Source organism: Ochotona curzoniae, unplaced genomic scaffold (assembly GCF_017591425.1).
Source record: "Ochotona curzoniae isolate NIBS_2020 unplaced genomic scaffold, NIBS_Ocur_1.0 contig_3255, whole genome shotgun sequence".
Taxonomy (NCBI): domain Eukaryota; kingdom Metazoa; phylum Chordata; class Mammalia; order Lagomorpha; family Ochotonidae; genus Ochotona; species Ochotona curzoniae.
Genome location: NW_024465777.1, coordinates 513,558 through 540,723, shown reverse-complemented (window position 1 = coordinate 540,723; position 27,166 = coordinate 513,558). Strand labels below are relative to the sequence as shown.

General features: G+C 40.5%; 1 protein-coding gene across 1 annotated transcript; it reads right to left on the bottom strand.

Annotated features, from left to right (window-relative positions):
- Positions 1-5,754: 5,754 nt before the first annotated feature.
- LOC121156107 (butyrophilin subfamily 1 member A1-like) lies at positions 5,755-19,432 on the bottom strand. Its single transcript, XM_040979721.1, has 6 exons — positions 19,366-19,432; positions 18,554-18,901; positions 7,708-7,989; positions 7,509-7,591; positions 7,038-7,058; positions 5,755-5,814 (listed from the first exon to the last, which is right to left on the bottom strand). Exons 1-6 carry the CDS (start codon positions 19,430-19,432, stop codon positions 5,755-5,757), a joined length of 861 nt encoding a protein of 286 aa, XP_040835655.1.
- Positions 19,433-27,166: the final 7,734 nt, after the last annotated feature.

Sequence of the window (27,166 nt, the reverse complement as noted above, 5' to 3'; positions counted from 1 at the left end):
GCCTCCACATCCAGGAAAACTCCTATCCTCTGAGGGCAACATCTCAGTGACAAAAACTCATGGTTAGAGGTGAGAGTCACGACTGTCCCATCCCTATACGCCAACAACCAGAATTTATTTTTATTGAGGAGGAGCAGAGCTGGTTTTTCCCCCCATTTTTTAAATTATATTTTTGGCAATCTTTCCATAGTTAATTAGGGTAAAAAGATTCAAGGGCTACAGGAAAATGGGTAAGACTATTATTTCCATATTGTTTCCCTCATATATCTGAGGTAAAGAGGGATATTGAGGGAGAAGCCCCAACCAGTCTCCCACCCACCCCAGGTCCCTGATTTGGGGCATGCTGTGAGGGTTTTGCTCAAGTGGTTTTGATAGTTCAACCATTATGAATTGCTGTCAATCTCGCCTCTCCAAGCATGATGAGGTCATTGAAGAATCCATTGATTGACATAGTCCTTCACAGAGTCTCTGTCCAGTTTTTCACCACCAACATATAGTTAAGGTGGTTGATTGACTTGTTCTGTCCTCTGTCTTTCATTGGTTAGGGTTCTGAGTCCACAGTTTGCTTGGGAGGATCCCCAAAGAAACTTTGAGGTGTTCCCAGACCAGGTTCTTGTATGTACTAGCAAGCACTGGGCCTGGCATAGTCCATCTGCCTATCAGCTGGTGGTTGCAATTGCTGGGTTGGTTCTGTTTCCATCCCTGTGTTCCACTGGAACCAATGGGTGCTGCAGTCCAGCCTGGTTCTGCCCAGCACATACTCGGCCCTCACATAAACCAGTGTGGGCTGCAGCTTCGTCAGAGCAACCCACAATAACCCCCACCAGGCATGCCCCCTGCCCTGGATTGCCAGTATGTGTGGCAGACTAGTCCAGTCTGCCCCACATCCCATTTGGCTCTCATACATATCAGTGGGTATTAAAGCCTAGTTCTATCTAACCGGCTCAACTATCTAGCCCTCACAGATGTTGTCTGGTGTCTCTCTGTCTAGCCACCCCAGCCCCTGTCCTAGTTTTCATGCCCTCCAGTGGGAATGGTAATCCAAGAGGGAGGAGCCCACTGTTTCCCTCCCAGGTCTTTCCCACTCTGGGATTATGCACTCTTCAGGTGGTTCTGTGGTTTGACTTGACAGAACTAGCCCCCAGTGCCAGTTTTTGCCAGCTGATGCTGCGGCTAAGCCCAAACAACCCTCACCCACTCTGTAGTTTGCACCAGTAGGAATAATCAGCCCAGCCTGGCTTTTCCCTAATCTAGTCCACATGAGGTACACAGGTGTTGTAGCCCTGCCTAGTCTGGTCTACCCCCATCCGAGATCACACTCTCCAGTGGGAGTAGCTGTCCAGCAAGGGAACCCTCCCATATTCCCCCTGCCGGTTCTGACCCCCCCTTCCTGGTTCTCACGTGTGCTGTTGGGCACTGTGGTCACATCCGGAACAGGTAACCTCACCTTGGCATTCCGTAATGTGCACTGGTTTTTGTTGCGACCAAAACTGGCTCAACCCACACTGTTCTGTTGCTCGGATTTGCCAGTGGATGACTTGAACTGATTCAGCTGGTCTGCCCCCAACCCATGCCAAATGCATGCCAGTGGGAAACTTTCCATGGCCTGTTCTGGGCTGTTTCCTATCATGCTTCTTGTGCTTCCCTGCTGGCTCTGGTTCATGCCAGAGGAGTTGCCCAGGCTCCTCCATCAGAACCTCTCTCAATGCCAGAATTTGCGCATACCAGGGGGCCATGAGCCAGCCCTACTCAGTTCACCTCCTGTCCAAGCAGAAACAGTGACTTTTCCTCTCTGGCCTTCAACCCAATCTGGTTCTTACTGTCGAATGTTTCAGTCCAGCCATGGCTTATCCATACCCACATACAGCTTGCACATGGCTCAGTAGGGGTTGAAACCTAGCCTAATCCATCCCACATCTACCCTGGTCCTCCAAAGCACCAGACAGTGTTGGAGTCTGGCCCGGCTTGGCGTGTCCAGTCCCACTCCACGCTTGTGCCAAAGGAGAGTACAACTGCATCCTGATCAGAATACAGCCCCCATTCCAGCCCATGCGCCCCTTGGTGGGAACCTCAACCCAGCTAGGATGGCCCCTTAGCTCCCCAACTGGGCCTGTTCCCAGCCATAGATCATGCGCATGCCAGTGGTTGCTTTTACTCAGTGTGGCAGAGCCCCTCACCTATCCCGACCCCTGCCCTAGACACTGTGGCTTAGCATCCCTGGCTCACACAGACCAGTAGGTGCAAGAGCCCAGCTCGGCATGACCTGTGCTCCATCCTGGTTGCTAATTTTACTTATGAGCTAAGGTTTGCTCAGTCCTGCCCGGTATGCCCTATTCCATTACCAATTCATACACTGGCTATCCATTGGAGCTACATTGCCCAGTTTGCCTGACCACCAAGTCTGGACCACATGTTCACCAGCAGGAGCTATGACTCACCAGGGGAGTTTCCCAAGTTCCTTCACTTGATCCACTCCCAGACCCAGTACTCATACATGCCATTGGGTTTTAGGCCATATTCCAATGATGTCTGGCCTTCCATTTGGCCTTGTATGAGCTGGTGAACACAACCAGAAGTTCTTCATACTTTCTGCATCCCACACCTTTGTCTCCACTGTTCCTGAGCAAATACCCATAGCCCATCTATTTTCAGGTTTTATTTCTGTCTCCTCATTTTACTTTTACCTCCCAATAATATCTTCCTGTGGTAAAGCAATTCTGATCTAGAACACTGAATATGGTTTTATAATCGTCTTCTTCCAAAGAAACATGTCTTCCATTGTCAGATAACTTAAGCTTGGGTGAGCAGTTACTGGATCCAGGGAAACATCCACTGCGGAGGTGGAGGAAACAAAAATGAAAATATATGTTAGACTTGTTGGCCTAAGAAAGATGGAAATACTGTGTAAGGACAAAGGTCAAAAACAAGCCAAAAACCACAAGAACAGAAAAATAGGCAAAACAGCTTGCATTCTTCTCTAAGAGATGCATGTTGTGCAAACCAACAAAATTTGAAGTTGGATATGACCTTGGGTAACCATCTATTCCAGACAGCCCAAGACTATCTAGTCAGGGTGACTATCTCTTTCACCATCCCTAGTGTCAAGTGTTTTAAAATGGAGTCTTTCCACTGTTTTGTAAATACCTCTTACCCTTCTGCTTTCTTCTTATAGTTAAATTTGTTATATTTTTAGTCACTGTGTGCTTTAAAAACAATTCAGGGCTACTTTTACATGCATTTTATATAGTAACCAAATTATATAATTCTCACATGCTCTTATTATATCACTTGTTGAAATACCAAGCACTGTAGTCAGAAATATCTGAACTTTGATCATTGCTGGACCTTAGTAGTTGCAAACTTGATGAAATTACTTTGCTTATTTTAACCTCATTTAAATGTCACAATGATGAACATAATTATGATCAACTTTAGCATAAGGATATTGTGAGAAATATATGAGATAGTGTGTGATGAACTTAAAATGCTGCACATCTAATCCATGATGAGCAATCAGCGATCTTTAGCTTCCAGTATTTACACTAACAGCAGTAGTAACAGAAGTACTAATACAAAAGTAATAAATCTACATCTTGCCTAAGAAATATTCTCATAAGCAAAAATTTTCCCATGAAAACGGGCATCTGGTAATTATAGTTGAATTTTTGGAGCACTAACATAATTAGGAACTGTTTGGGTCTGGCAGGAATATTCAGAGTGAGGTGGCATGAAGTAGAAGCTGATAACTTATGACTTTGGAAAGACTACTCTGGTTAGTGGCTATTTCACATCATTGTGATTTAAAATGCCCTTTCCTGACTCACGCTGGACATACAGTGTATAGCCTTCCAATTGAAACATTCTTCCAATGTTATACATGTGAATAAATTCAATATTTTATTCAAGTCTCAGCCTAAATATCCACTCCTTGAAGGAAATTCCCCAACCCACTTTTTCGTATTTGACAATCACTTGCTCCTTCTGGATACATATCACAGTCTATGTGAATACTTTCCCATTAAGCCAGAGATCACCTGCTTACTTTTTGGCAGTGAATAGTCATATAAAGATGTTTCTTGACTTATGGTGGGTCTATAAAATTCATTAATGATTGGAAATATCAAGTTGAAAATGTATTTCATATACCTATTCTATCTAAAATCCTAGAATAGACTAACCTGTCTTAAATGTAATCAGAACACTTAAGTTGATTTACAGTTGAGCAAAATTACTGAACAAAGCTTATTTTATAATAAAGTGACTTGTTGATGATACAATGGGATGCAAATTAAAAAAAAAATGCTACCAACATGCCAAAATGTTGAATATCCAGTGGTTTACCCTAGTGTTTGCCTGGCTGACCAGAAGCTACGATTGATTGCTATTGCTCAGCATCATGCAAGAGTGTTGTGCTGGGATGGATGTTTGGCAAAGCAGCTTAAGTAGTTGTGTGGGATGTCATATACCATTTTAGAATGCCTGGTTCTAACCAACTACACTGCTTCTGATCTAGCTTCCTGCCAAAGTGTATCTTAGCGCATGATGAATAAGTAACATGAGTCCCTGCCACCTAGGTGGGAGATCGGGCTGGTGTTCTGGGCTTTTGCCTGGCCCAACCGCAGATGTTACTGCAATCTGGAGGAATGAATCAAGTTAAAGACTCTCTCTCTCCCTTTCTCTTTTTTTCTGTTTGCCTCAATCAATGTGTTTATCTTTCTATGTCTATCTGCCTTTCAAATAAGAGGAAAATAAAAAGAAAATATTTCAAATTATAATATGATATGCATTTATACACTACAACAAAATTATAATTAGAAGTTCATTTTCTACTAAATGCATAATACCTTTGTGCCATTGTGAAGTTGGAAAATAGTGAGTCAGGGACTGTGCTTTTAACTGACAGGTTGAATAAATAGCCTCAGGACATTAAAGAACTCATTGAGACCAGAATGAAAGCCTTGAGATGACTGCCAATGTTCAGATGCAAGTGTTTCTCATTTGTATACAAGAGGCTGATGGGGACCCAGTCACAAGATATCTCACCTGCTTTGAACTTCTATGCTGGAGTCCAGCTCCAGCTGAGCTTGCAAAGGTGCACGGATGAGGTGCAAAGAGAAACAAAATGGACCAGTACGATTTCATGATCATAATGGACAATGCAAGAAAGCTGTCTGCTTTATTTATACAGAAGCAGTCAAACTCTGGCTCAGACTTTTTATGTCATGATCAAATAGGTGTTTCTAAGGATAATTCTGCCGTTTGTTTCACCTTAAAGCAGGATGCTATCTATCCTGACCCTGTGGTCAGGAAGTTCTCAATGATGCATATGAATCAGTAACATATTCCTACTACAATCCTCATTCTACAACTTAGTCTTGAATCAGTTAAGGGAGGAAATGCATCACAGAAGGAAGGACCTAAAGGTCAAAGAAAGAGGGAAAGAATAGATTCCCACTACACCTGGGGATGTAACACCCTTGATCAGCATATGGTCAATGGGGGCCAGCAATAATAAAAAGGTCCTTTGGCTAAAAAGGTATCAGTAATATCAACTTCCAAGCTCACATTGGTAGTAAACATGAACTCCACAGAGGCAGATAATGCCTAAATAAATTACAGAATTCTTAGTGGGATTGTCCAGTGTCCATGCAAAGGGAGGTGGAGCTGCATTCAGGTGGCTGTAGAGACATCTGCTGGGCCCTCCCATGCAGCAGGAAATTCCTTGCGGTCCTGCCTGCAACGGAATAATACTCTTCACACCTTCCTGTCTTCCACACCGACCACACAGACCCCAGAATTTCTCCTTTCTCCAGCCTAAAAAGGAAATAAATTGCATGGTAAAACAAGCCAAGAACATATTTTGGGAAATAATGTGATACTCTTTAGCCACTCACTCCCCCCGCCCCCCCACCCCCGCCAGCTTTAAAACAAAACCTCCAGAAGATTCCATGTCTCTGGAATTGTTTGGTAATTTCCCATGGGATCCCGGGATAGTTGAAGCCACAGACAGCATCAAATTTACTCACCAGTGTTGTAAGCTTCCTTTCCTCCGGTCTGAAATAAGACAAAAGAATTAGATACCCTCAAGAGAACAAAATTTACTGTGACTATAAAAATCTGAAGGTTTGTGAAATGCTGTTTCAGTTCCTAATGACAGTTCTACTGGGTCTGTCCTATTCTCATATTTTCTGCTTCTCACCAGTCTGAGGAACTGGTCATTTGATTGCGTATTGTTAAAGCCTAAAACCATGTATTGCTTTGATATCTGTGTGACACATTTTTTCAAATGAGTCTGCCTCCACTAAACAGATATGATCCCTACCAGACAGAAAAATTCTCTCCCTGGTCAAATAAACTCTGTATCAGTCAGTCAAGTTGAGTTCTGTCTGGATTTCAGCCTAAAGGATTCCATTTCCCTGTTAGCCTGCATGTTCATTCAAACAAGCTAAGTCATAGCACTTCCTTGAAAAATAGGAGGCATTTCATCTTTTTTGCTACAAAGTTTGCCTCTTACATCCATGTTGATTCACTTTGCTTCCCCTGGCAACCCTTCTGGCACAGTGGATTAAGCCCCTACTTGCAACATCAGAATCCTAAAGCAGAGCACTAGCTTGAGCTCTGGCTGCTCCACTCCAGCTCCAGCCCCTTGTTAATGTGCTTTGGAAATGGTGGAAGCTGTGTGAAGTTCTTGGGATCCTAATACCCACACGGGAGACCTGGATGAATCTGGACTCCTGCCGTTGGCCTGGCCCAACCCTGACTGATGTGGTCATTTGGAAAAGAAACCAAAAGATGCAAGATCTTTATCTCTATGCGTTTTTCTCTTTCTACCACTGCCTTTAAAATGCGTAAGTAATTATTTAAAAGAACAGATAGATAGAGGAGGTGATTGGCCTATCCACAACATGAATGGAACTCACCGCTTGGATACAGACTTCCTTCTCTCTGCAAAGAAATAACAACCTGTGAGATGCCAAGACTCAGAATGGAGGCAGGACTCTAATTTCTTCACAGGATAAAGAAAAGAGAGAACTCACCAAGTTCTTTCTTGATGAATTCTGAAAAGGAGAAACGAAACAACATGATAGACGTTACATAAGAGGAATCCAAAGTCTGTCTTCTAGTTAGTATATCAGTATAAAGTCCTGATACTAAGTACTTCTAAATTGTTTGGGCAAGAAATTTTTCTTAATTTTGTTTTATTTTAGTTATTTCCTAAATTCATGTTTATATCAGTGAACAGTGGATTCTACTATAATATATTTTTCTCACAGGGGCCCTGGGTCCCATGCTTTGTTTGGGATCTTGGGGCTATAAAACAGTCTTGTTTATTTATGTATGTGCCAGCAGATGACAAATATATATTGATGAATCTAACAAACCAACAAATTCACACCACCACCACATATGATTCATAGTATACCTTCATCAATACTGTTTTTCTTTTTTAAATCCATGGCCTTCCTCTCTTTCTCTTCTTCATTTAGGACAACACAAATACATCCAACAATAGCAATCAGGAGAAGCATAAGGATGCTGAAAGTCACAGCAAATGCTACCATCCAAGGGGAGGTCCTAGGGAAGAAGGGCTCTGACACAGAGCCCGCACACATGAGCAGAAAGCAGGCACCAGACAAGCCCTTCCATCCCACGTCCCAACACTCTCTCCTTACTCTCCTCCTGTTCCCCATGTAAGCAACACTTTACCTGGGATAGAGATTGTGTCCACCTGCTCCTGTAGAAGGAAGTGGTTCTTCATGGAGCAGGACACTTTTCCCTTTGTTCTGTCTCTCACGATGAGGAATGCCTCTATCTGGAACAACCCGTCATCACCTTGGGTCTTGTTCTCAGACACAGATGCAATCTTCTCTCCACTTTCATCCTTCCATTGTACTTCAGGCTGGGGAAACCACCCCTCGCCAGTGCATGACAGCTTTATGCCTTCATCTTCTGGACCCACAATGACGATGCGAGGACCAGAACCAAGTCCTGTGGGGAGGAGCCAATCATCTGAAACCTTGATGTTTTTTGTCCAGAAACCCCTAAATTACACAATAACTCTAATGAGAGGAAATAGATAAATACCATAGCCTTGGGTTGGAGGAGAAAGCTTCCTGACAGAAATCAGTACCTGAGGTTTGAAAATCATAGAAGACTTGAAGCTGTCACTAATACTGACAGTGAGGCCTGCCAAAAGCTCTGTACCCAGGTGTATCTGCAGTTAGGTCACAGAAGGTAACAGAAGTCAACTAAAATTTATTAATGTTGAACTCCAAACCCACATTTCAATACTTTCAATTGTATTTTTCCATTCATTAGAGTTTTTTTTTAAGTTTATTTATTTTTATTTGAAAGTCAGATATACAGACAGGAAGAGAGATTGAGAGGAAGATCTTCCATCTGTTGATTCACTCCCCAATGGCCGCAATGTCTGAACCTGAGCCAATCTGAAGCCAGGAGCCAGGAGCCTCCTCTGGTTCTCCCACACTGGTGCAGGGTCCCAAGGCTTTAGGCTGCCCTTGACTGCTTTCCCAGGCCACAGGCAGAGAGCTAGATGGGAAGTTGGGCCACTGGGATTAGAACCAGTGCCCACATGAGATTCCGAAGGATTAAGATTGTTTCTCAATTTTTATCCTTACTTTTTTCTTTCTGTGTCAGCACATTACTTTTTCTTAAATTCCTAATAACCCACATTGTCTTCTAGACTGTGACTATCCTGATTTCTGAGATTATCTATTATTTATGTCAAATCACATGGCATGTCTACCTCAGTTCTTCAGATCTCTGATGTGGAGAATACATAAGAACTTTAGCTTAATTATCTTCTTGGTGCTGAAAATTACAACCTGACTGATGTTTATCATCTGACCCTGATCCCTTAGGGAGTACAGTGTTTAAGGAGACAAAGTAATCTGAGAAATAATCCACCTTAATTATGTATCGTATCTACTCAAGGGAGCTGCCAATTCTGTCAAACAAACAAGTGAAGATTTGAGTGAAACTGATCTTGAGCACACACTGGGAAGTAAGAGCCCATAGACCAAACAGACCTTGAACCTTCTGGAAGAACATAACCATTGAAGTTCCAAGTTACAGTAAGAAGACAAGGGCTACATCTGTGTTGATAGAAACGCTGCCATTTCTGAGCACTGAAATGGCTATACTAAGGAGATAAAGGTTAGCAGAATGAAAGATAAGCATGGATATATAATCAACCAACTGGTTCCAAAGGTCAGACTTATACCTCATTGATCACTGAAATGATATGGGAGAAGTATTTTTAAAAATGCTATAACTGCTGAGAGGTTAGTTATGAGTCTGGGAAATCTTTGATTCCTCGAGGATTGAGGGAATACTGAGGCAAAATCACTGTAACATGATTGAGGAGATTTTGTCACTGGATTTTTTTTTTGTTAAGACCAATGTGGGCAATTCTTTCTGGTGTTAACTGGAACCTCAGTATTGCTTTTATTTGAATTTCCCTTATTACTAGAGAAGCTTGAGCACTTTTTCATGTGCCTGTTAGCTATTTGAATTTGTTCCTTTGTAAAGTGTCTACCCATTTCCCATGCCCATTTCTTGACTGGTTTGTTTCTTTTGATGTTATTGTTGTGGAGTTCTTTGTATATTCTGGAAATTAGCCCTTTGTCTCCTGTGTAGTGTGTAAAGATCTCCCATTCTGTTGTTTTCCTTTGTTGATTGTTTCCTTTGTTGTGCAGAAACTTCTTATCTTAATGTAGTCCCGTTTATTTTGGTATTGACTTCTTTTGCTTTTGATGATTTTTCAGAGAAGTCCATGCCTACACCTATATTTTGCAGAATGTTTCCAACTTTTCTTCCAAAAGTGTGATGGTTTCTGGATGCAATTTTAGATCTTTTATCCATTTAGATCTGATCTTTTATCCATTTAGATTTGATCTTTGTGTATGGTGAAAGGTATGGGTCCTGCTTCTTATTTCTGCAGGCTATTAGTCAGTGGTCCCAAAGCATTTATTGAACAGACCTTCCTTTTTCCTGGGTTGTTTTCTATTTTCTTAGATTATATGATTGTGCAAGTGTGGATTCCCTTCTGCTATCTCTATTCTACTTCATTGATCTACCTCTCTTGTTTCTGTAAAAGTACCAAACTGTTTTTGATAACCACCACCCTATAATATGTCCAAAGATCTGTGATTGTGATTCCTCCTGCTAGGTTCAGAATAGTTCTGTCTACTCGTGTTTTTTTTGTGTTTCCAGATGAAACTTTGTTTCATCTTTTCCAGCTCTGTAAAGAATGCTCTTGGTACTTTGTTTGGAATCTCGTTGAATCTATATATTACTTTTGGTAATATGGACATTCTGATGATGACTCTGTTCATCCAGGAGCATGGTATTTTTTCTCCACTTAAAAAAAAAAAAAAGACTTATTTGTTTTTATTGAAAAGGAAGATACACAGAGAAGAGGAGAGACAGAGAAACAGATGGTTCACCCCCAAAGTAGTTTCAATGGCTGGATCTGAGCCAATCTGAAGCCAGGAGCCAGGAGCCTCCCCTGGGTCTCCCAAGTGAGTGCAGGGTCACAAGGCTTTGGGCTATCCTCCACTGCTTTTCTAGACCACAAGCAGGGAACTGGATGAAAAGTTGGGCCGCAGGTGTTAGAACCGGTTCCCACGTGAGATCCCGGCACATTCAAGACAAGGACTTCAGCTGCTAGGCTACTGCACTGGGCCCCTGTTTCTCCCCTTATTATGCTTCTTCTATTTCTTCTCCTAATGTTCTGTAGTTTTCCTCATAGACATCTTCCACATTCTGCTGGGGTCTGTGCCGTAGGTGTGAATGACACTAATGTTTGAAGAGAATAGCTGCCCTGTTTGGCAGAGCCCAGCTGATTTCTCTCTGACCACCTTGACACAATCTCACCCCATTTTTGCATGGACACTCAATCACCCCACTAAGAAATTGTAATCTATTGAGGCATTGTTTGCCCTGTGAGATGGCTTTTGCAACTAATGTGAGCTTGAGCTTGAGAGTTAATGTGATTGATAATGTCCTGGTGTGTGGGCCTTTAACTACACACAAGAGTACAATTAAACCCATGCCATTTCTGGACACTTTATTGTGTACATACCTACCCTTTGCCCTGGAATCTGGCCCAGACGTATAGCATGCCTTCTGGGAAATGGCTTGATAAGGATCTTACAAACTAATGGAGTATGAGCAGAAATTGCCATGGCAAAAAATATAGTTACTGCAACCTTAAAAGTTAGCCTGTCCTTGCAACTCTAGAGCATAGAAAATGCAATTGTTTTAGCTGCTTTCATAATTTTTTAACGATAGGAAATATAGGGCGATTTTATTAACATCATAGAGATATACTTTTGATTATTGTTTGATTGTTTATGAGGATGTAGAGCCTGCAGTTTAGGGGGATTTAATGTTTGAACCTTAGATTTTTATGTTTTTTTTCTCTTGATATATTTATCCCATTAAGTGATAGATAAGTTGTGAAAATAAAATGTAGTAGGAACGTTTTACTAATTAGTAGGTAACCATCTGTTCCTTGGCCTTGGAATTCTGGCTGTCACCTAATGGCCACTTCTGAAGAATGAATAATGGCTTGCCTTGAAGAAATTGATCATAGTATCTTACAGAATTATTTTTAAGAACATTCGGTTGACCATGAAGTAAAAATTCATTAATCGAACATCCGTGCATGCGGGCTTAGTTCTGAAGTTAAAGGTGGTAAAATCAAACGTTTGTGCAGAGGATTGTGATGTGTCTAAGTAAATAAAAAGACAGCTTCTTCTTGAGCTGTTACAAGAGAGGGCACAAAGTGACAGTGTCCGTGTCTTTTCTTATTGCTGACACCACACACCCTTCTCGAACTCTGAACTCAGCTGGAGCTGGCCTCCGGGAACATACTTTGTTAGGTTTATTCCCAGGTATTTCATTTTCTGCTTGTCCACATACAGAAAACTACCAACAACACCTACTGGTTAGGGTGTGGGAAAAAAGGAACCCTACTCCATTGCTAGTAGGATTGCAGGCTGGTTGCAGCCTCTATGGAAGTCAGTATGGAGAACACTTAGGCAATTAAAATCCATCTATCATATGACCCAGCAATACCACTTCTAGGAATATATCCAAAAGACTTGTTACATGAGAAAGCAACATGCACCCCAGTGTTCTTTGCAGAACAATCAACAATTGCAAGAACATGGAAACAATCCAAATGCCCATTAACAGAGGACTGGATAAAGAAACTGTGGTTCATTTACACTTGGAATACTACTTGGCTATTAAAAATAATGAAATACAAATAATGAAATACAAATGGGCCAAGCTAGAGACCATTATGCTAAGAGAAATGAGCCAATACCAAAAGGTCAGATATCATGTTTGCTCTAATATATGATAATATAATGTCAAATCTAGGGTTATTACATGTGAATCTTACTCTATGTCACTTTCTACTTACCTGTACCTTTTGTAATAAAATCTTGTGATGTAATTCATTAATCAACCATCTATAAGAGACTATTTATATTTACCTGAGAAGGTCAATGTCTTTATTATCACTGTTATTGGTACTGCCCGTAAATATGAAGATCTAGTCCCCACTGAACCTTCATTAAGGTCCTGGATACAAGAATGAACTCACAACGAAACGACTGACAATCTCCTACATGGTTGGGAGACACTCCAACAGCAGCGTTATGAACTTGTGAAAATTCTCAGAAGACACCTATTGTTAGACTGGAGCAGATAATAGTGGGGAGAGGAGGGAACTTGGGAGAGGGGGAAGGGAGACCCCAGTTCCAACTAAACTGTATCAAAAAACAATAAACAAAGAAATCAAAAGAAAAGAACCAATGGATTTGGCTTGTTCCTGTCCAAATTTCACATAAAGAAGATGGGTAGGACCTGACATGATGGTTCAATTAGTTAATCCTCCCCCTTCAAGCACCAGAATCTTATATGGGCACTGATTCATGTCCTGATTGCTCCACTTTTCACCTAGTTCCCTTCTTGTGGCGTGGAAAACCAGTAGAGGATGGTCCAAGGCTTTAGGACATTGCACCCACATGGGAGACCTGTAAAAGGCTCCTGGTTCCTAGCTTCAAATCATTTCAGCTCTAGCAGTTGTGGCTTAAAGCAATGGATGGAAGGTCTTTCTTTGTCTCTCCTTGTTTCTGTAAATATGGTCTTTCCAATAAAAATAAAGAAATCTTTACAAATAAAAAAAGAAGATGTATAACATCATCCTACTTTGGATACCATTTCAGATAGCATCAATTGAGAATTATTATTTTAACATAGGTCTAATACATTCAAATGTAAAGAAGGATATCACAATCTAAAAAATAGCATGTTGTCTTAACAGAGGGTCATTTTGCAATAAATGCAATCCTGTCTTTTGCACCAAAATGAATGCAATTTGAAAATATGATTAGTGAAATAAGCCATTCCCCAAGAGACAAATATGATATTTTCCCTGATTTGTGATTATTAATATATAGACTCCAAATTTTATGCATATGAACAAAATTGAGATTTTCAAATTTAATTATCATTCATGATGCTTGTCTACACTCTTGAAGAACAGTGGTTTTATTTAGTGGTAGGTTAAGCTTGTGGTTATAAAGTAAATTGAAAGTATGTTGTTGCAAAAATTAAAATAATAAAGAGGAGGAAGGGTAAAAGTTGGGGAGGTTATGGTGGAGAAATCATCATTGCAAGACTAAAATTTGTGCCTTACATACAAATAAAAATAAAATAAAAAAATTATAAAGTTTAAAAAAAGCTGAGAGAGCACAGTATTGTGAAAGTGAGGGTAGAAAAATCATTACAGTCACGTAGAAATTGAAATTCCATGATACTTCCACTAGTAGTTAATGGAAAATAATGCATATATAAATTGTTTGATATTTCTCAAAATAATCAGAATTGACATAAAGATCAATGAAAATATATTGGAAAATATTTTGAGCATTCCATGAAATGTTACAGGCAGATAGTATTTCTGTAAACTGAAGTTCTAAATGTATAAGCCAGACAACTTTTAAAAGGCAGAAATGAATTACACTTCCACCACACAAGTAGTTACATGGGAAAATCTTACAAACATTATTGAGCAATAAAGAGCCAAGCATGAGATTGTGAAATTCAAAACACACATGTGATACAATAAAACCACCACCATGGTGCGGTTATGAACCTTGGTGTGAATCAAAACTGCTCCCCTTCTGACCCACCACCCTGCACACGTGCCTAAGAGACCAGTGGAAGATGGTCTAAGCATTTGGGTTTCTGCCACCATCTGGAAGATCGGGGTTGAGTTCTGGTTGCCTACAATCAGCCTGGTCCAGTCCTAGATGTTGCAGCTGTTTGGGAAGTGAAACTGAGGATAGAAGACTTCTATCTCTTCCTGTCTCTGTAACTTATAATTTTTTTTAGTAAATTAAACAAAAAAGATTCGTAAAATTAATCTTTGAGGCTAGAAATCAGAATAATTAACATCCCTGAGATTACCCCTAGAGAAATCGTGACTGGTAGAATTGGATTTTCCAGCACTGTAATTATATTCTCCTTGCTGAACTGGAGGCTTGTTTTTCAACCTTATGTTTTGAAAATTTAGGCAGTGAGACATTCGTAGGAGGACATTGTGACCCTGGTAGGTCAGTGAGCACAGGAAAGCAGTTCATTGGACAGAATTTGCATGAGAACAACCAAATGGCTATCTTTTGTATACCTGATGGGAGATCATTTGTATAAGAATGGTTGAGTGGACAGTATGTGTGTGAGAACACTTGGTGGAATATGGTGGAATATACAAGACAAAAGGAGTTCCAATCTAAAGCATAGAAACTGTTACTGGGTTTTGTTAATGAACTCAATACTTCCTTCCTTATCCCACATAACCCTCAGTGTATAAAGTCTGTGGCAACTAATAAACTTCGGCTTTTGACCATCAGTCAGGGTCCACACATGTTATTATCGGCTCCATGAACCAAGTCCATCGCTGTGGGACAGCGACAGACATTTAAAGCAAATATTAAGATTTCAGTGTATTTTACAGTAAAAGTACCAGGATATAGGGAGATGAAACTTTTTTATGGCATTGGCATGAAAAGAATGCCATAAAAACTGAGCATTAAAAAGGTTACTAATAGTTCTGTCTATATGTTTTAAAACTTTCACAAATAAAACATATCATAGACTATAGGACAGGGCCCAGCTCAGTGGCCTAGTGGCTAAAATCCTCACCTTGAATGAGCCAAGATCCTGTATGGGCGCTGGTTCTAATCCCGGAAACTCCACTTCCCATCCAGCTCCCTGCTTGTGGCCTGGGAAAGCAGTCGAGGACGGCCCAAAGCTTTGGGACCCTGCACCTGCTTGGGAGACCTGGAAGAAGTTCCTGGTTCCTGGCTTCGGATCGGCATAGCATCGGCCGTTGCGCTCACTTGGGGAGTGAATCATTGGATGGAAGATCTTCCTCTCTATCTCTCCTCCTCTCTGTATATCTGACTTTCCAATAAATAAATAAATCTTTATTTTTTTTAAAAAAAGAACTATAGGACAAAGATAAAAGGTGTTTCAACATTTATATGATTTAAAAAAATTAAGAATTAGAAAAATTTTCAGAAAATGCTCTCCCCATCCCTCCTCAAACAGTTAATTAAAGGATATAAACAGGAAAATTTAAGAAGAAAAATACAAATGATCATGAAAATACATTAATATCTATTATGAGGCTAAAAATATAATAATAATAGGATATAACTTTTTAACCATCTGACCAGGAAAAGTATAATAAAAATGTAATAGTGTTGTTAAGAATATGAAAAGAAGCTAGCAGTGAGTTAAACTCCTGTCTGTTCATTTCTGATCCAGTTGATTGCTAATGTGCCTGAGAAAGCAGCAGAGGATGATCCAAGTGCTTGGGCCACTTCCCCTTTGCGTGAGACTTGGAAAGAGTTTAGGTCCCTAGCTTGGGCCTCTCCAGCTGCTGTGCAAACATCAGAGGAGTGAATGAACAGATGGAATCTCTCTCTCTTTCTCTCCTAACTCTGTCCTATGGATAATAAAAGTGTACTAAAGAGTGTAAAAATGTTTATTGTTTACAGTGCTATTAGGCATATATAGTGGAGCAAATGTTGAACTATGTATATACTCAAATTTTATGATTATTTTGAAATTGAATTGTTAAATTATGGGTTATAACATAATAATTTGAGAAATATACCATATGACAATTAATATTCCCACAAGAATTTATATGAAAATGTATTCATCACATGACTTTTTCAAGCTAGTACATTGAAGAATTAGTATTAAGTAAATACATAAATTATAGAATTTTATATAAGGGGAATAATTTCAATCATAAAGACATAATATTTTATAATTTATATATTATACATTGTCAAGGAAGACAAAGGGGTTGCAGGGAGGCTTTATCATGAGGTATTTTACATTAAAATTCAATATGTATAGAATCAATATGTAATATGTATAAAATTCATTATAACATTACATGACTTTTTAAATAGTGCTGTTAACTTTGATTTTATAGTCATTACCTGAGTTTTCTCCTTCCTGTCCTGATTCTAATGATTACAGCTTGAGGAACAGCTTTTAGTATAAAGTGAGAAATTAATGTACACGATTTTATTTTTCTATATTATTGAATGTACTAGTAAATTAAAGCAATTGCATAATTTGGGTATGAAAAATTAGGTCAATGATCTAACCTCCCTGAAAGAATCCAGAAAGAAGCCCTTACAAAAGGAAACAGTAACCTTCAGGTTGCTTTTGAAGAGTTATATCAATATCACGTTTATTTTATAATTTAAAAGATTTGTTTATTTGGAAGGTATAGATAAAGAGAGGGAGAGACTCACGGAAAAAGAAATATTTTCCGTCCACTCATTCACACCCCTAATGGCTCCAATGACTGCTGCTGAGAAGGGTCTAAGCTAAGAGCCTTTTTCCAGAACCTTTATTGCAGGGGCCAACTGATTTTCCAGGTGCATTATCATGGAGCTGCATCAGAAGTACAGCAGCTAGGATATGAACTTGTTTCTTTTTGCTTTGTTTGTTTGTTTGTTTGTTTGTTTTAGGGTGGGGGAGTGTACTGGTATGACAATTTAACCTACCATGGTACAATGTCAGCCCCATATCAAGACTGTACTCGTATCTGTGATTAATCATCCTAGAGTTCACAGTACCATGAAATCATGAAACCCTGGTTGATGAGCAACATCTGAGTGCTAAGCTTGGCTGTATCTGCCTTGGACTCTAAGCACTCACGCACAGTGGTTACTCTAGCGAAAGAGGGGTAGGCAGAACCAGTGATAAGTAGGCTGAAGACTCACTCCAGCCTGATTGGCTGAGGAGGCAGGCAGATGTGACTTTATTTTTCAGAAATTAACAGAAACATTTTTGAAAACAGCTTATTATCATAGATAATTGATATCAAGATTAATTACAAACCTGTGCTGTTATAGTGAGGACAAGGTATCTGGAAAGACACAGGACAATTTTGTACAGAAAGCCACTTTGGAAGAGAAAAAAAAATTGGGCAGGATATCAATTTGCATTTTTTACTTTTCTAGACTCTTTAAGACAGCAAGTTGTAGAATTTGTTGAACTGACAAATCTAGCAGCACTGGTGGTGACAGACTGCATTGCGATCAGTTCAGTGTCCTGTCAATGTTTCCTCAGTCTAGTCCAGAATCTTACTCTTGTCTCTATTCAGGATCCTTTTTTCCTTCTCTCTCTCCAAATAACCCAGATAATGGTTTTCTCTGTTTCTGTTTCAATTAACTACTGAAAGCCAATTATTTTCTGATCTCAGCCTTCTTCTGATAATTGTTTTACTGTAACCTCAGCGCTCCCTGTTCCAACACTCATTGTCACTTCCTCCAAATGATGCAATCAAGGGCTGACCACTAAGCCTCCCTCCCAGCTCAGCCTCTGTCCATCTTAGGAGCCAGTCAGGGACTGGGCTCTGAGAATATTGGTTCCTTTTGGTAATGGTGATGGTTTCTTTCAGATTCACAAGAAAAGACATGACTGGAGAATGAACTATTCTTACACTTGATATTCATAGAAATCATTCAATTTTATAAAGTTTGTATATTTGAAAGTCAGTGTTGCGGAAGAAGGAGAGAGAGAGAGAAGAAAAGAAGAAGAAGAAGATGATGAAGAAGAAGAAGAAGGGGAGAGGGGAGAAAGGGGGAAGAAATGAGGGGAGGAAAAAGGAGGAAGATAAATTTTTCAACCACTGTTTCATTTTCCAAATTCTGTAACAGCCTAGGCTGGACCAAGCTTAAACCAAGCAGCAAGAATTCTATGCAGGTCCCTTCAGTGTGTGGCAGAGATAAAATAATTGAGCCATCATCCATTGCCACCTCCCAGAATTAGCAGAAAGCTGAACTAGAAGCTGAGACAAATGGCAGTTTAATCGACTACACATAAGGCCAACCCTTGAAGTGGCTTGATTTTAAGATGGAGTTGTTAAATGTGCAAACAGATCATCAGTTATCTGTATTTACAGATAATTACTTACTTATGACCTTGAGCTCCAACGTGGCTTCACCAAAGTTGTCATCCTGTTTAAAGAAACACTTGTACATCCCATTGTCTGAGACCCGGAGCCTGCGGATTCTCACAGCCACTCTCCCCTCTGAGATGTGATCCTTCAGCAGCTCTACTCGTCCTTTGTAATCCACTAGCTGCTCTTGCTCCTGCTCCATCCCATACTGATACACATACACAGCCTTCGGGTACTGGGTGCGGTACCACCGCAGTTCCACATTCTTCATATCCAGAGCTGCAGTCACATAACAGGGCAGCACAGCTTCTGTGCCCAGCATAGCCACAATGGGTTCTGAGGGGCCACTCACTTCAAAGGAATCTGTAGAATCAACAGAGTTGAATGTGAAGAGAATGTTAGAATGACTGCTAGGGAGGGTGCTTTAGAACACAGTCCCAGGTAGAGCCCTACAGCCCTCATTCATCAGGTGTTCACACACACATTGAGCTGTGGATGTGGTAGGTAGCAAGGCAGAGAGGGCTCTTCTTGTGAGGAGCTTACAAACACCAGGACACATGTGAAGCAAGTGATTTCTAACTTGCAGTATGGATGGAAAATCCCCAAACTAGAGCTTTTGGAAAATGCATGCATTATGAAGCAGAGAACGGAATGAACCAATTCTATCTGGTTCTTCTGATTTATTTGTCCTGATGCACAAGTGAATAACCCACTCTACCAAAGTAGATTTTAGAATTAATACACATTTATATGAGAAGTGATGTGATTCAACCCTTCTATTCAGAAAACAAGATAATTTAGTTATAAAATAATTAAAATATTCCTACCTGAGCCCCACATGGGCACCTGGAGCAGCAGGATAGAGAAGAGTGTTGTGGGCAGGGAATGCATCATGGTTCCCAGTCAGGGAGCAGGATAATATGGAAGCAGGTCCTGCACATAAACGGAGCAAAAAGGAGAGTGGGCTTCACTGGGTCTTATGGTTGTGGCTAAGGTGGTCCACAGGTTTCTAAGAAATGGTCTCCTGGGCCCAGCAATGTAGCTTAGTAGTTAAAGTCCTCAGTTTGTATGCACTAGGATTCTATAGGGTCCCAGTTCATATCCTGGCTGCTCCACTTCCCATCCAACTTCCTGCTTGTGGCCTGGGAAGACAGTCAAGGATGGCACAAAGCCTGGGAACCCTGCACCCATGTGGGTGAACTGGAAGAAGATCCTGGCTTTGTAATGGCTCAGCTCAGGCCATTGCAGACACTTGGGGAGTGAGCCAGCACAGGAAAGATCTTTCTCTCTGTATCACTTTCTCTCTGAAAATCTGACTTTCCAATAAAAATTAATAATAATAATAATAAAAGAAATGGCCTCCTGGATCTCAGAAACCTGCCAGGAAATATGAATAAGCCTTTGATACACACAAAATGTTTTCTAATTCTCTTACATGGAATAGTCCTTATGTCATTAGCCACATAGTAAGGCTGTTGTCAGTATAAACTCCAAGTCAAGAACACTTTGTCCCTTGGATAGGGAGAGAAAGGAGACAAGAACAGCCTGGAAGGAAATGGCTTTAGAAAAATGTTACTCTGGGCTCCATGAACTGTCTTCTCCCTCACCCTCACATGGTGGTGAAGCCACTGAAAATCAGCCTGCCCTCTACCACCCTCCAGGATCCTGACCCAGGTTCTCTCTATCCTCTTGTTCTTGCCCGCAGTACTCACGTCGTTGAGCTTCCTCTTGGAGAGATGAAGGCTTCCTGGTATTTGTGTCCTTCACTACTTGTGGCACCGGGGAGAGTTGCTCCCTGTTATTCCTCCCTGCTTTGTTCTTGGGGTGCTCATGGGGCTCTACTGTGTTTCCTGCTGTAAACTGTGACAGAGCTGGGGCTGCAGGAGGAGATTTAGGAAGCTTTTAAAAAGAATTCAAAAGCAGAAAGCTAGAAATCTTTCTTATAGAAGCACCTGAGGCAACAAGCTTCTCATGGTCACCTGTCATGCTCAATACTGAAAGTCAAATAAAAGCAAGATAAGAAGACTTTGACCTGGGACAGTTCACATGTCTCTTATGATTACATACTTAGAAAATACAAGAAGTGGGCTGGGCACCCGAATGGGGCTTTGCATCCCATTGGCTGCTTTTGGCTGGTTGGGGGAGGAGGCACAGCCTAGCTCCCAAGCCAGGAATTCACAGTGTCAGCTGCTTAAAGGTGGCTGGCACCATTATAGCTCAGGCTGGGAGCCCAAACAGGACTTGTCACCCCACTGGCTGCTTTCGGTTGGTGGAAAAGCTGTGAGCACAGCCTTCCTCCTGAACTGGAAACTCCCAACATTGGCTGCTTACACGTGCCTGGCACCATCTTGGCTCAGGTGACCAAAGTGCCAACAGTGCCTGGCAAAGTCCACTAACCCCCCCCCCCCACCCCACCAAGAGCAAACTCTAGGGACTTGGGGTTGAGGAATTACTGCCTAGGGTCATCTATGGATAAGACCACTGTACATGTAATTGAGGAATGACTCCTGAGGGACTCCCAATGATGGGCTGCAGGGGGAGGTTTAGGAAGCTTTTAAAAAGAATTCAAAAGCATGAAGTTAGAAATCTTCCATGTAGAAGCACCTGTAGCAATGAGCTTCTCATGGTCATCTGCTATACTTAATACTGAAAGTCAAATAAAGCAAGGTAAGAAGACTTTGACCTGGCACAAATCACACATTTCTTATGATTACATATTTAGAAAATACAAGAAGGGACCAATGTACTGGTAGATAAGCCAGGAGATTGAGACCAGGTGGTTTGGAGGGGAGAGGCTGGATGATATGTATGGATCAGATGGATATACCAGCATACATGTGAGTCCTGTGTAGGACTTGATATCACTGAATAATGTTGACTATCACATGCCAGTCCATGTGAAAGCTAGGGTTGGGGGCCTGTCTACCAGTGCTAGATTCTAGTACCTGACAGAATGTTGGGAAAGGGGACAGGTCACATTAGGCAGGATCATGACACTAACTAGCATGCAAGAGAATCAGGTCTGGGGGTAGATTCTGTGGGGGATATGTGGGCCCAACTCTGTGGAAATACAAGTCCCATTGGTTGGCTTAAGATTTAGGGTGGTGCTGTGGAACTGCAGTTTCCATTGGCAGGCCCAAGAACTGTGAATGGGAACAGGCATGGCAGAGGAGCTAAAGAGATGTTCCCATTGGATTGTGCCCCCAGTTGGGATTTCCACTGGTGAGCACAAGAGCTGGAATAAGGGAAGCAGGCTGGGCTGGACATGGCCATAGCCTCCCTCAGTATGGTTGTGAACTGGGTCTGGGGAGTGACAGACTGGGCTACACTCCAGTCCCACTGGTACTTATGAGTGCCAGGGTGGGTGTAGAAAAGGCTGAGCTAAATTTTGACTCCCACTGAACCATGCAAAAGCTGTCTGGGTATGGACTTGGTGTGGCTGGGCTGCAATATCCAATAGTAAGAACCAGAATGGGTGTGGGTGGTTGAGAAAGACCACTGTTCCTGCCAGGTCAAGAGGTGGACAAAGCCAGCCTAGGCCAGGAACCTGCTGATATGTGTGAGATCTGCCACTGGGAGTAGACCCAACAGAGGAGCTTGGGAAATTCCTTTGTAGGAACACAGCCCATACAGATGAGCACAAGAATGAAGGCAAGGAGCAGCCCTTATCATTCCAGGTAACCTTACTCACCAGCATACCATGTGGGTCAGGTTTGGGGACAGACTAGACTGAGCCACTTCATAACATCCTCTGGCAGGACAAGGTGCAGGAGGGGACAAGTAAAGCCACAAAACCAGCCAGTTCATACGGGGGTTGGGACAGGATTCTAGCTGTACTGGGCTAGGCTGCAACAACACACACTAGCAGGAGCTGGACTGAGCCAGGTTGCACAACATGATAGTGGATGCTGAGGTGAGGTGAGCCATGCCAGCTCAGGGCCAGTGGGTGCTGGATTCATATGTTCTGGGAGTTGGTTTCTGGTGGGGCACAGGTTGCCTGGCCTGGGTCCCAGGGCCTGCCTGAGAGGTGGGTGTCTTGTTCCTGAGACCCAGGGGTGAGGCATCTGGAGTGCTCAAGTCTCTTGCCCCTAGTCTCTTGGCCCATCTGAGCAGTGGGTGTTGGTTTTGTAAGTCCCAGGGGTGGGGTATCCAGTGGGGATTAGGTTGCCTAGTCCAGGTCCTGAGACCTATCTGTGAGGTGGGTGCCAGGTTCATGAGCCCCGAGAGGGGAGGATCTGGTGTGGCGTAGGTTCCCTATTTCAGGTCCAGGGGCCCACTTGAGCAGTGGGTGCTGGTTTTGTGAGCCTTGGGGGTAGGGAATCTGCTGGTGTTTGGGTTGCCTGGCCCAGGTCCTGAGGCCTACATGTGAGGTGGGTGCCAGTTCCATGAGCCCTGGGGACAGGATATCTGTGGAGCCCAGGTCGCCTGATTCTGATCTTTCAACCAGCCTGCAAGTGAAAAAGGCAGAGCAATGCACACATGAAGATTAAGGCAGACCATTTGTTACTGTTACAGAGGAAAGAGAACATATCAAATTGGTCAACAAACCCAGTAAATGATGACAGCAAAAATCTGGGTGAATGGAGAGGTTGACTATGTCAACCAAAGGACTTTTGGAGGGTTGCTTCACTCTTGGGTTGGTGAAATTGACAACATTTCAGAACTATCCAAACCACTTGATCAGAACTCTAGAACATGCACTATAGCGGGACCCTGGGTTGATATTGGGTGGCTGTTCCCCATCCCTGGGTGCTGGGACATTAGGGAAGCTGGGTGTGGCTTCCCTCTTTTATCTTCCCTTTCCTTAGAGACAAGAAAAGATAGAGAATTTGGAAAAAATGATTTCACCTACTTTTCCCTAACCCTCAATCCTTCCCACCCTGATCAACCACATAATCATCATCAAAAATTAAAAAAGAAAAAAAGAAAAAGAAAATACAGAAAAATTCAAGAACAACTTATTTCTCTTTGAGAAATATTATGTGATTTGGATGAACAGCACCAATAGTAGACCTTGAGTACCTCAGTTAGGATCCTGCTGAAGAAATTTACAAAGGAATTTATGAACTAGGGAGAGGTATACAATCTTTCTGTGTCTCAGTTTTCTCATCCAACAACTAACTACCATTAAACTTTAGTGTGATGGTTAGATGAATTAATATGTAAATCACTTAAAAGAGGTCAGTAACGTGTAATTATTTGTTTATAGGATTAGCATGTGATACTTGCCCACTTTTGTGCCGTACACTGTTATTATATATATATATAATGTATATATATATAATGTAAACTGACCAAATAAGATATTCAATACTTAGCCCTTATCTTTTTATAAGTTATTGTATTTATATAAAGTGAATAACTTTCATATATTTCTCAATAAAGCTTTAGGAGCATAGTGGTAATTTCCACCCTACCCTCCCTCCTTCCTTTTTATTATGATTATTTTAGTTTTTACAATGGAATGTTTTCATTTCGCTTCACAACCACAGGTTTAACACCTGAAAGATTTCAACACATAACAAATAGAAAAAAATCCTACTATGTTGTTGTATAAACATAATTCATATCTCAAAATGTCAGTCTAACATAAATCACATTTTTTGGTACACTGTATTAGCACATATCAGGGAAAACATATTTGTCTTTCTTTTGGGGAATGACTTATTTCACTAAGCATAAGGACTTCTGCATATTTTGTTGCAGAGGATATGATTTTATTCTATGTCTTGGTGTATTTTCTTTTTTACTTCTATATTTTGAAAAATACTTAATTTCCATTTTATAATTTTGCAGGCCTAGGGCTTCCTCTCTTCTCCTTCTCCTCTTTCCCCACCCCCATTGTAATCTGTGTGTTGTAGTGAAATCGTCTATCATGTGCAATCTTGATTCTACTTTCTGCTATTGACATGGGTCATGATACTGTTGGTGTAGGCAATGGTAGAATGTTTAATATTTTGTTGTCTGGGTATACTTAAAAGATTCGTTGGAGGTCTACTTTTATCCAGTAGTGGAAATGTATTCTATTGATTTTTTTTAAAAAAATTTTACTTCTTTTTATTATTATCATTTTGTTACACAGTTCTATAGGCCATGGGATTTCTCTTATACCCTCTCCAATTCCTTCCCCACCCTCACTGTGTTCCCCTATATCATTACTATAGTACCATTCATAATACACATTTATATGTCCATCATTGTGGGCATGAAGAATAGCAGGGAGTCCAGCATCCTATTATCAACATATAGTCAGCAGTTTCATTGGGAGTTCATCTTTAATCTGGAAGTAGAGATGCATACTGCATTGTATCCTCACATCTGGATATGTTAGTCTCCATTACATGGTTACTATACATCCCCTGAAATGAAAAGCCACAATACAAAAAGAACAGGAAGAAAAATAGAAATTTTCAATGCTATGAAGTTAAATAACAGGCTACTAGATATGATAGTCTCCATCACACAGTTACTATACATACCCTTAAATGAAAGGCAACAAAATAAAATAAACAACAGGAAGAAAAAAGAGAAAGTAACAACACCAAGAAGTTAAATAACATGCTACTGAATGACTAATGCGTCACTGAAGAAATGAAAACGAAAATCAAGAAGCTTCTTGAAGAAAATGATGCTGTTGTATGATTTGTGAGTCATTGAAGAATTTAATCATAAGAAAGTGTTATGAAGAGATGAAGCTAATAGAAAACATCAAAACCCATGAGATATAGTTTCTGCTGATCTTTGTTGGGGAAATGTGTCTCCTGTAGGCAACAAATAGATGCGTTTTGTTTTTTAATATAGTCTACTAATCTAAGATGCTTGATTGATGAGTTTAAGCCATTTACATTCAGGGTAATGTGTATGGGTGGTAATTTGGGCCTGTCATTTTAGGAATGGGTTGTTCATTGATTTAGTCTTCTGTTGTTATTTTACTGGGATGCTGTTGCCATTTGCCTTTGGTTTTGGTGGGTGCTATTCCTCTTCTCTGTCGAGAGAACATCTTGAAGTATCATTTGTAGGGCAGGTTTGAAAGAGGCAAATTCTTTAAGCTTTACTGTGGAAAAATTTTATTTCATTTTCAAAGACAAAGGAAAGTTTTGTTGGGTACATTATCCTGAAACAACATTTTTTTTTTCTTTTAGAATCTGGAACATGTCACTCCATTCTCTTCTGCCTGTAGAGTTTCCTGCGAGAGGTCTCCTGTGAGTTAAATTGGCATTCTTTTGTATGTCAATTGATTTTTTTCATGTGTACATTTAAAGATCTTTTTCTTATGTATGATTGAAGAGAGATTGCTTATCATATGGCGTAGTGAAAATCACTTTTGGTCAACCCTGTTGGGAGTTCTGTGCCCCTCCTGAATGTTGTTTCCCAATTCTTTCTCTAGATTAGGAAGATTTTCAGCGATTTCTTGGTGAGACCACCTCTGGTCTGAAGGTAAAGCCGGCAAGTATCATCTCAATATATTAAAAGCCCCAACATAACATCAACAACAATTTACAGCATTATAGCATTAATTATCATGGTATTGATTAACCAATATGTTCATAGGAAAATGCAGGTTCTTCATAGACATTTCAATTTTGGAAAAACATCCCAGTAAAATGAAAACAGAAGACTAAACCAATGAAAAACACATTCCTAAAATGACAGGACCAAACTACCATCCATATATATTAAACTCTGAATGTAAATGGCTTAAACTCAATCAAACATCATAGATTAGTAGACTGGATTAAAAAACAAAACCCATCTGTTTACTGTCTGTAGGAGACACACTTCAACAAAGATCAGCGCAAACTATATCACATGGGTGTTGTTTTTATCTGTTGGTTTCATCTCTTTAAAACACTTTCTCCTGATTGGATCATTCAATGACTCATAGATCATGCAGTGGCATCATTTTCTTCAAGAAGGTTTTTGATTTTCATTTCTTCAGCTACACATTAGTCATTTAATAGCATGTTGTTTAACTTCTTGGTGTTGTTAATTTCTTTTTTTTTCTCCTGGATGTTGATTTTGTTTTGTGGCTCTTCATTTAAGGGAATGTGTAGTAGCTGTGTAATGGAGACTCATATCTAGTAACATGTCATTTAACTTCATGGCATTGTAAATTTCTATTTTTCTTCCTATTGTTTATTTTGTATTGTGATTTTTCATTTAAGGGAATGTACAGTAGCTGTGAAATGGAGACTAACATCCAGAAGTGAGGATGCAGTGTGGTATGCATTTCTGTTTCCAGACAAAGATGGACTTATAATGAAACTGTTTACTATATTTTGACAATAGGATTCTGGACTCTCTGCCATTGTCCAAGCCTGCAATGATGGACATATGACTGAGTATGAAGAACTATATGTTAGTAATAATATAAAGGAACTAGGTGGAGGGGGGAGGATATTGGGGAGGGTTAAGGGAATATGGAACTGTATCATAAAATGATAGCAATAATAATAAAATGTAAAGAAAATAAAATAAATAAATTTGGAAAACATAAATAAATAAACAGCAAGGCAACCAGAAAAAAAAAAAAGAATTTAAGATGCTAAAAATAGTTGAGCTTTATTTAGGGACATTTATGTCATTTGCCATTAGAAAATTTATATTTTGCAATTATAAATGGATTAA

Bases quoted from the DNA above. Each gene is read 5' to 3' on its own strand.
- LOC121156107 (XM_040979721.1), bottom strand. From the start codon at position 19,432: ATGATGCATTCCCTGCCCACAACACTCTTCTCTATCCTGCTGCTCCAG. The intron at 18,902-19,365 runs GTAGGAATATTT...TTGATTCTACAG, and splicing joins GGTGCCCATGTGGGGCTCAG to ATTCCTTTGAAGTGAGTGGC. The intron at 5,815-7,037 runs GTGAGTTCTCTC...TTTCCTTTTTAG, and splicing joins ATTCATCAAGAAAGAACTTG to GCTGGAGAAAGGAGAAATTC.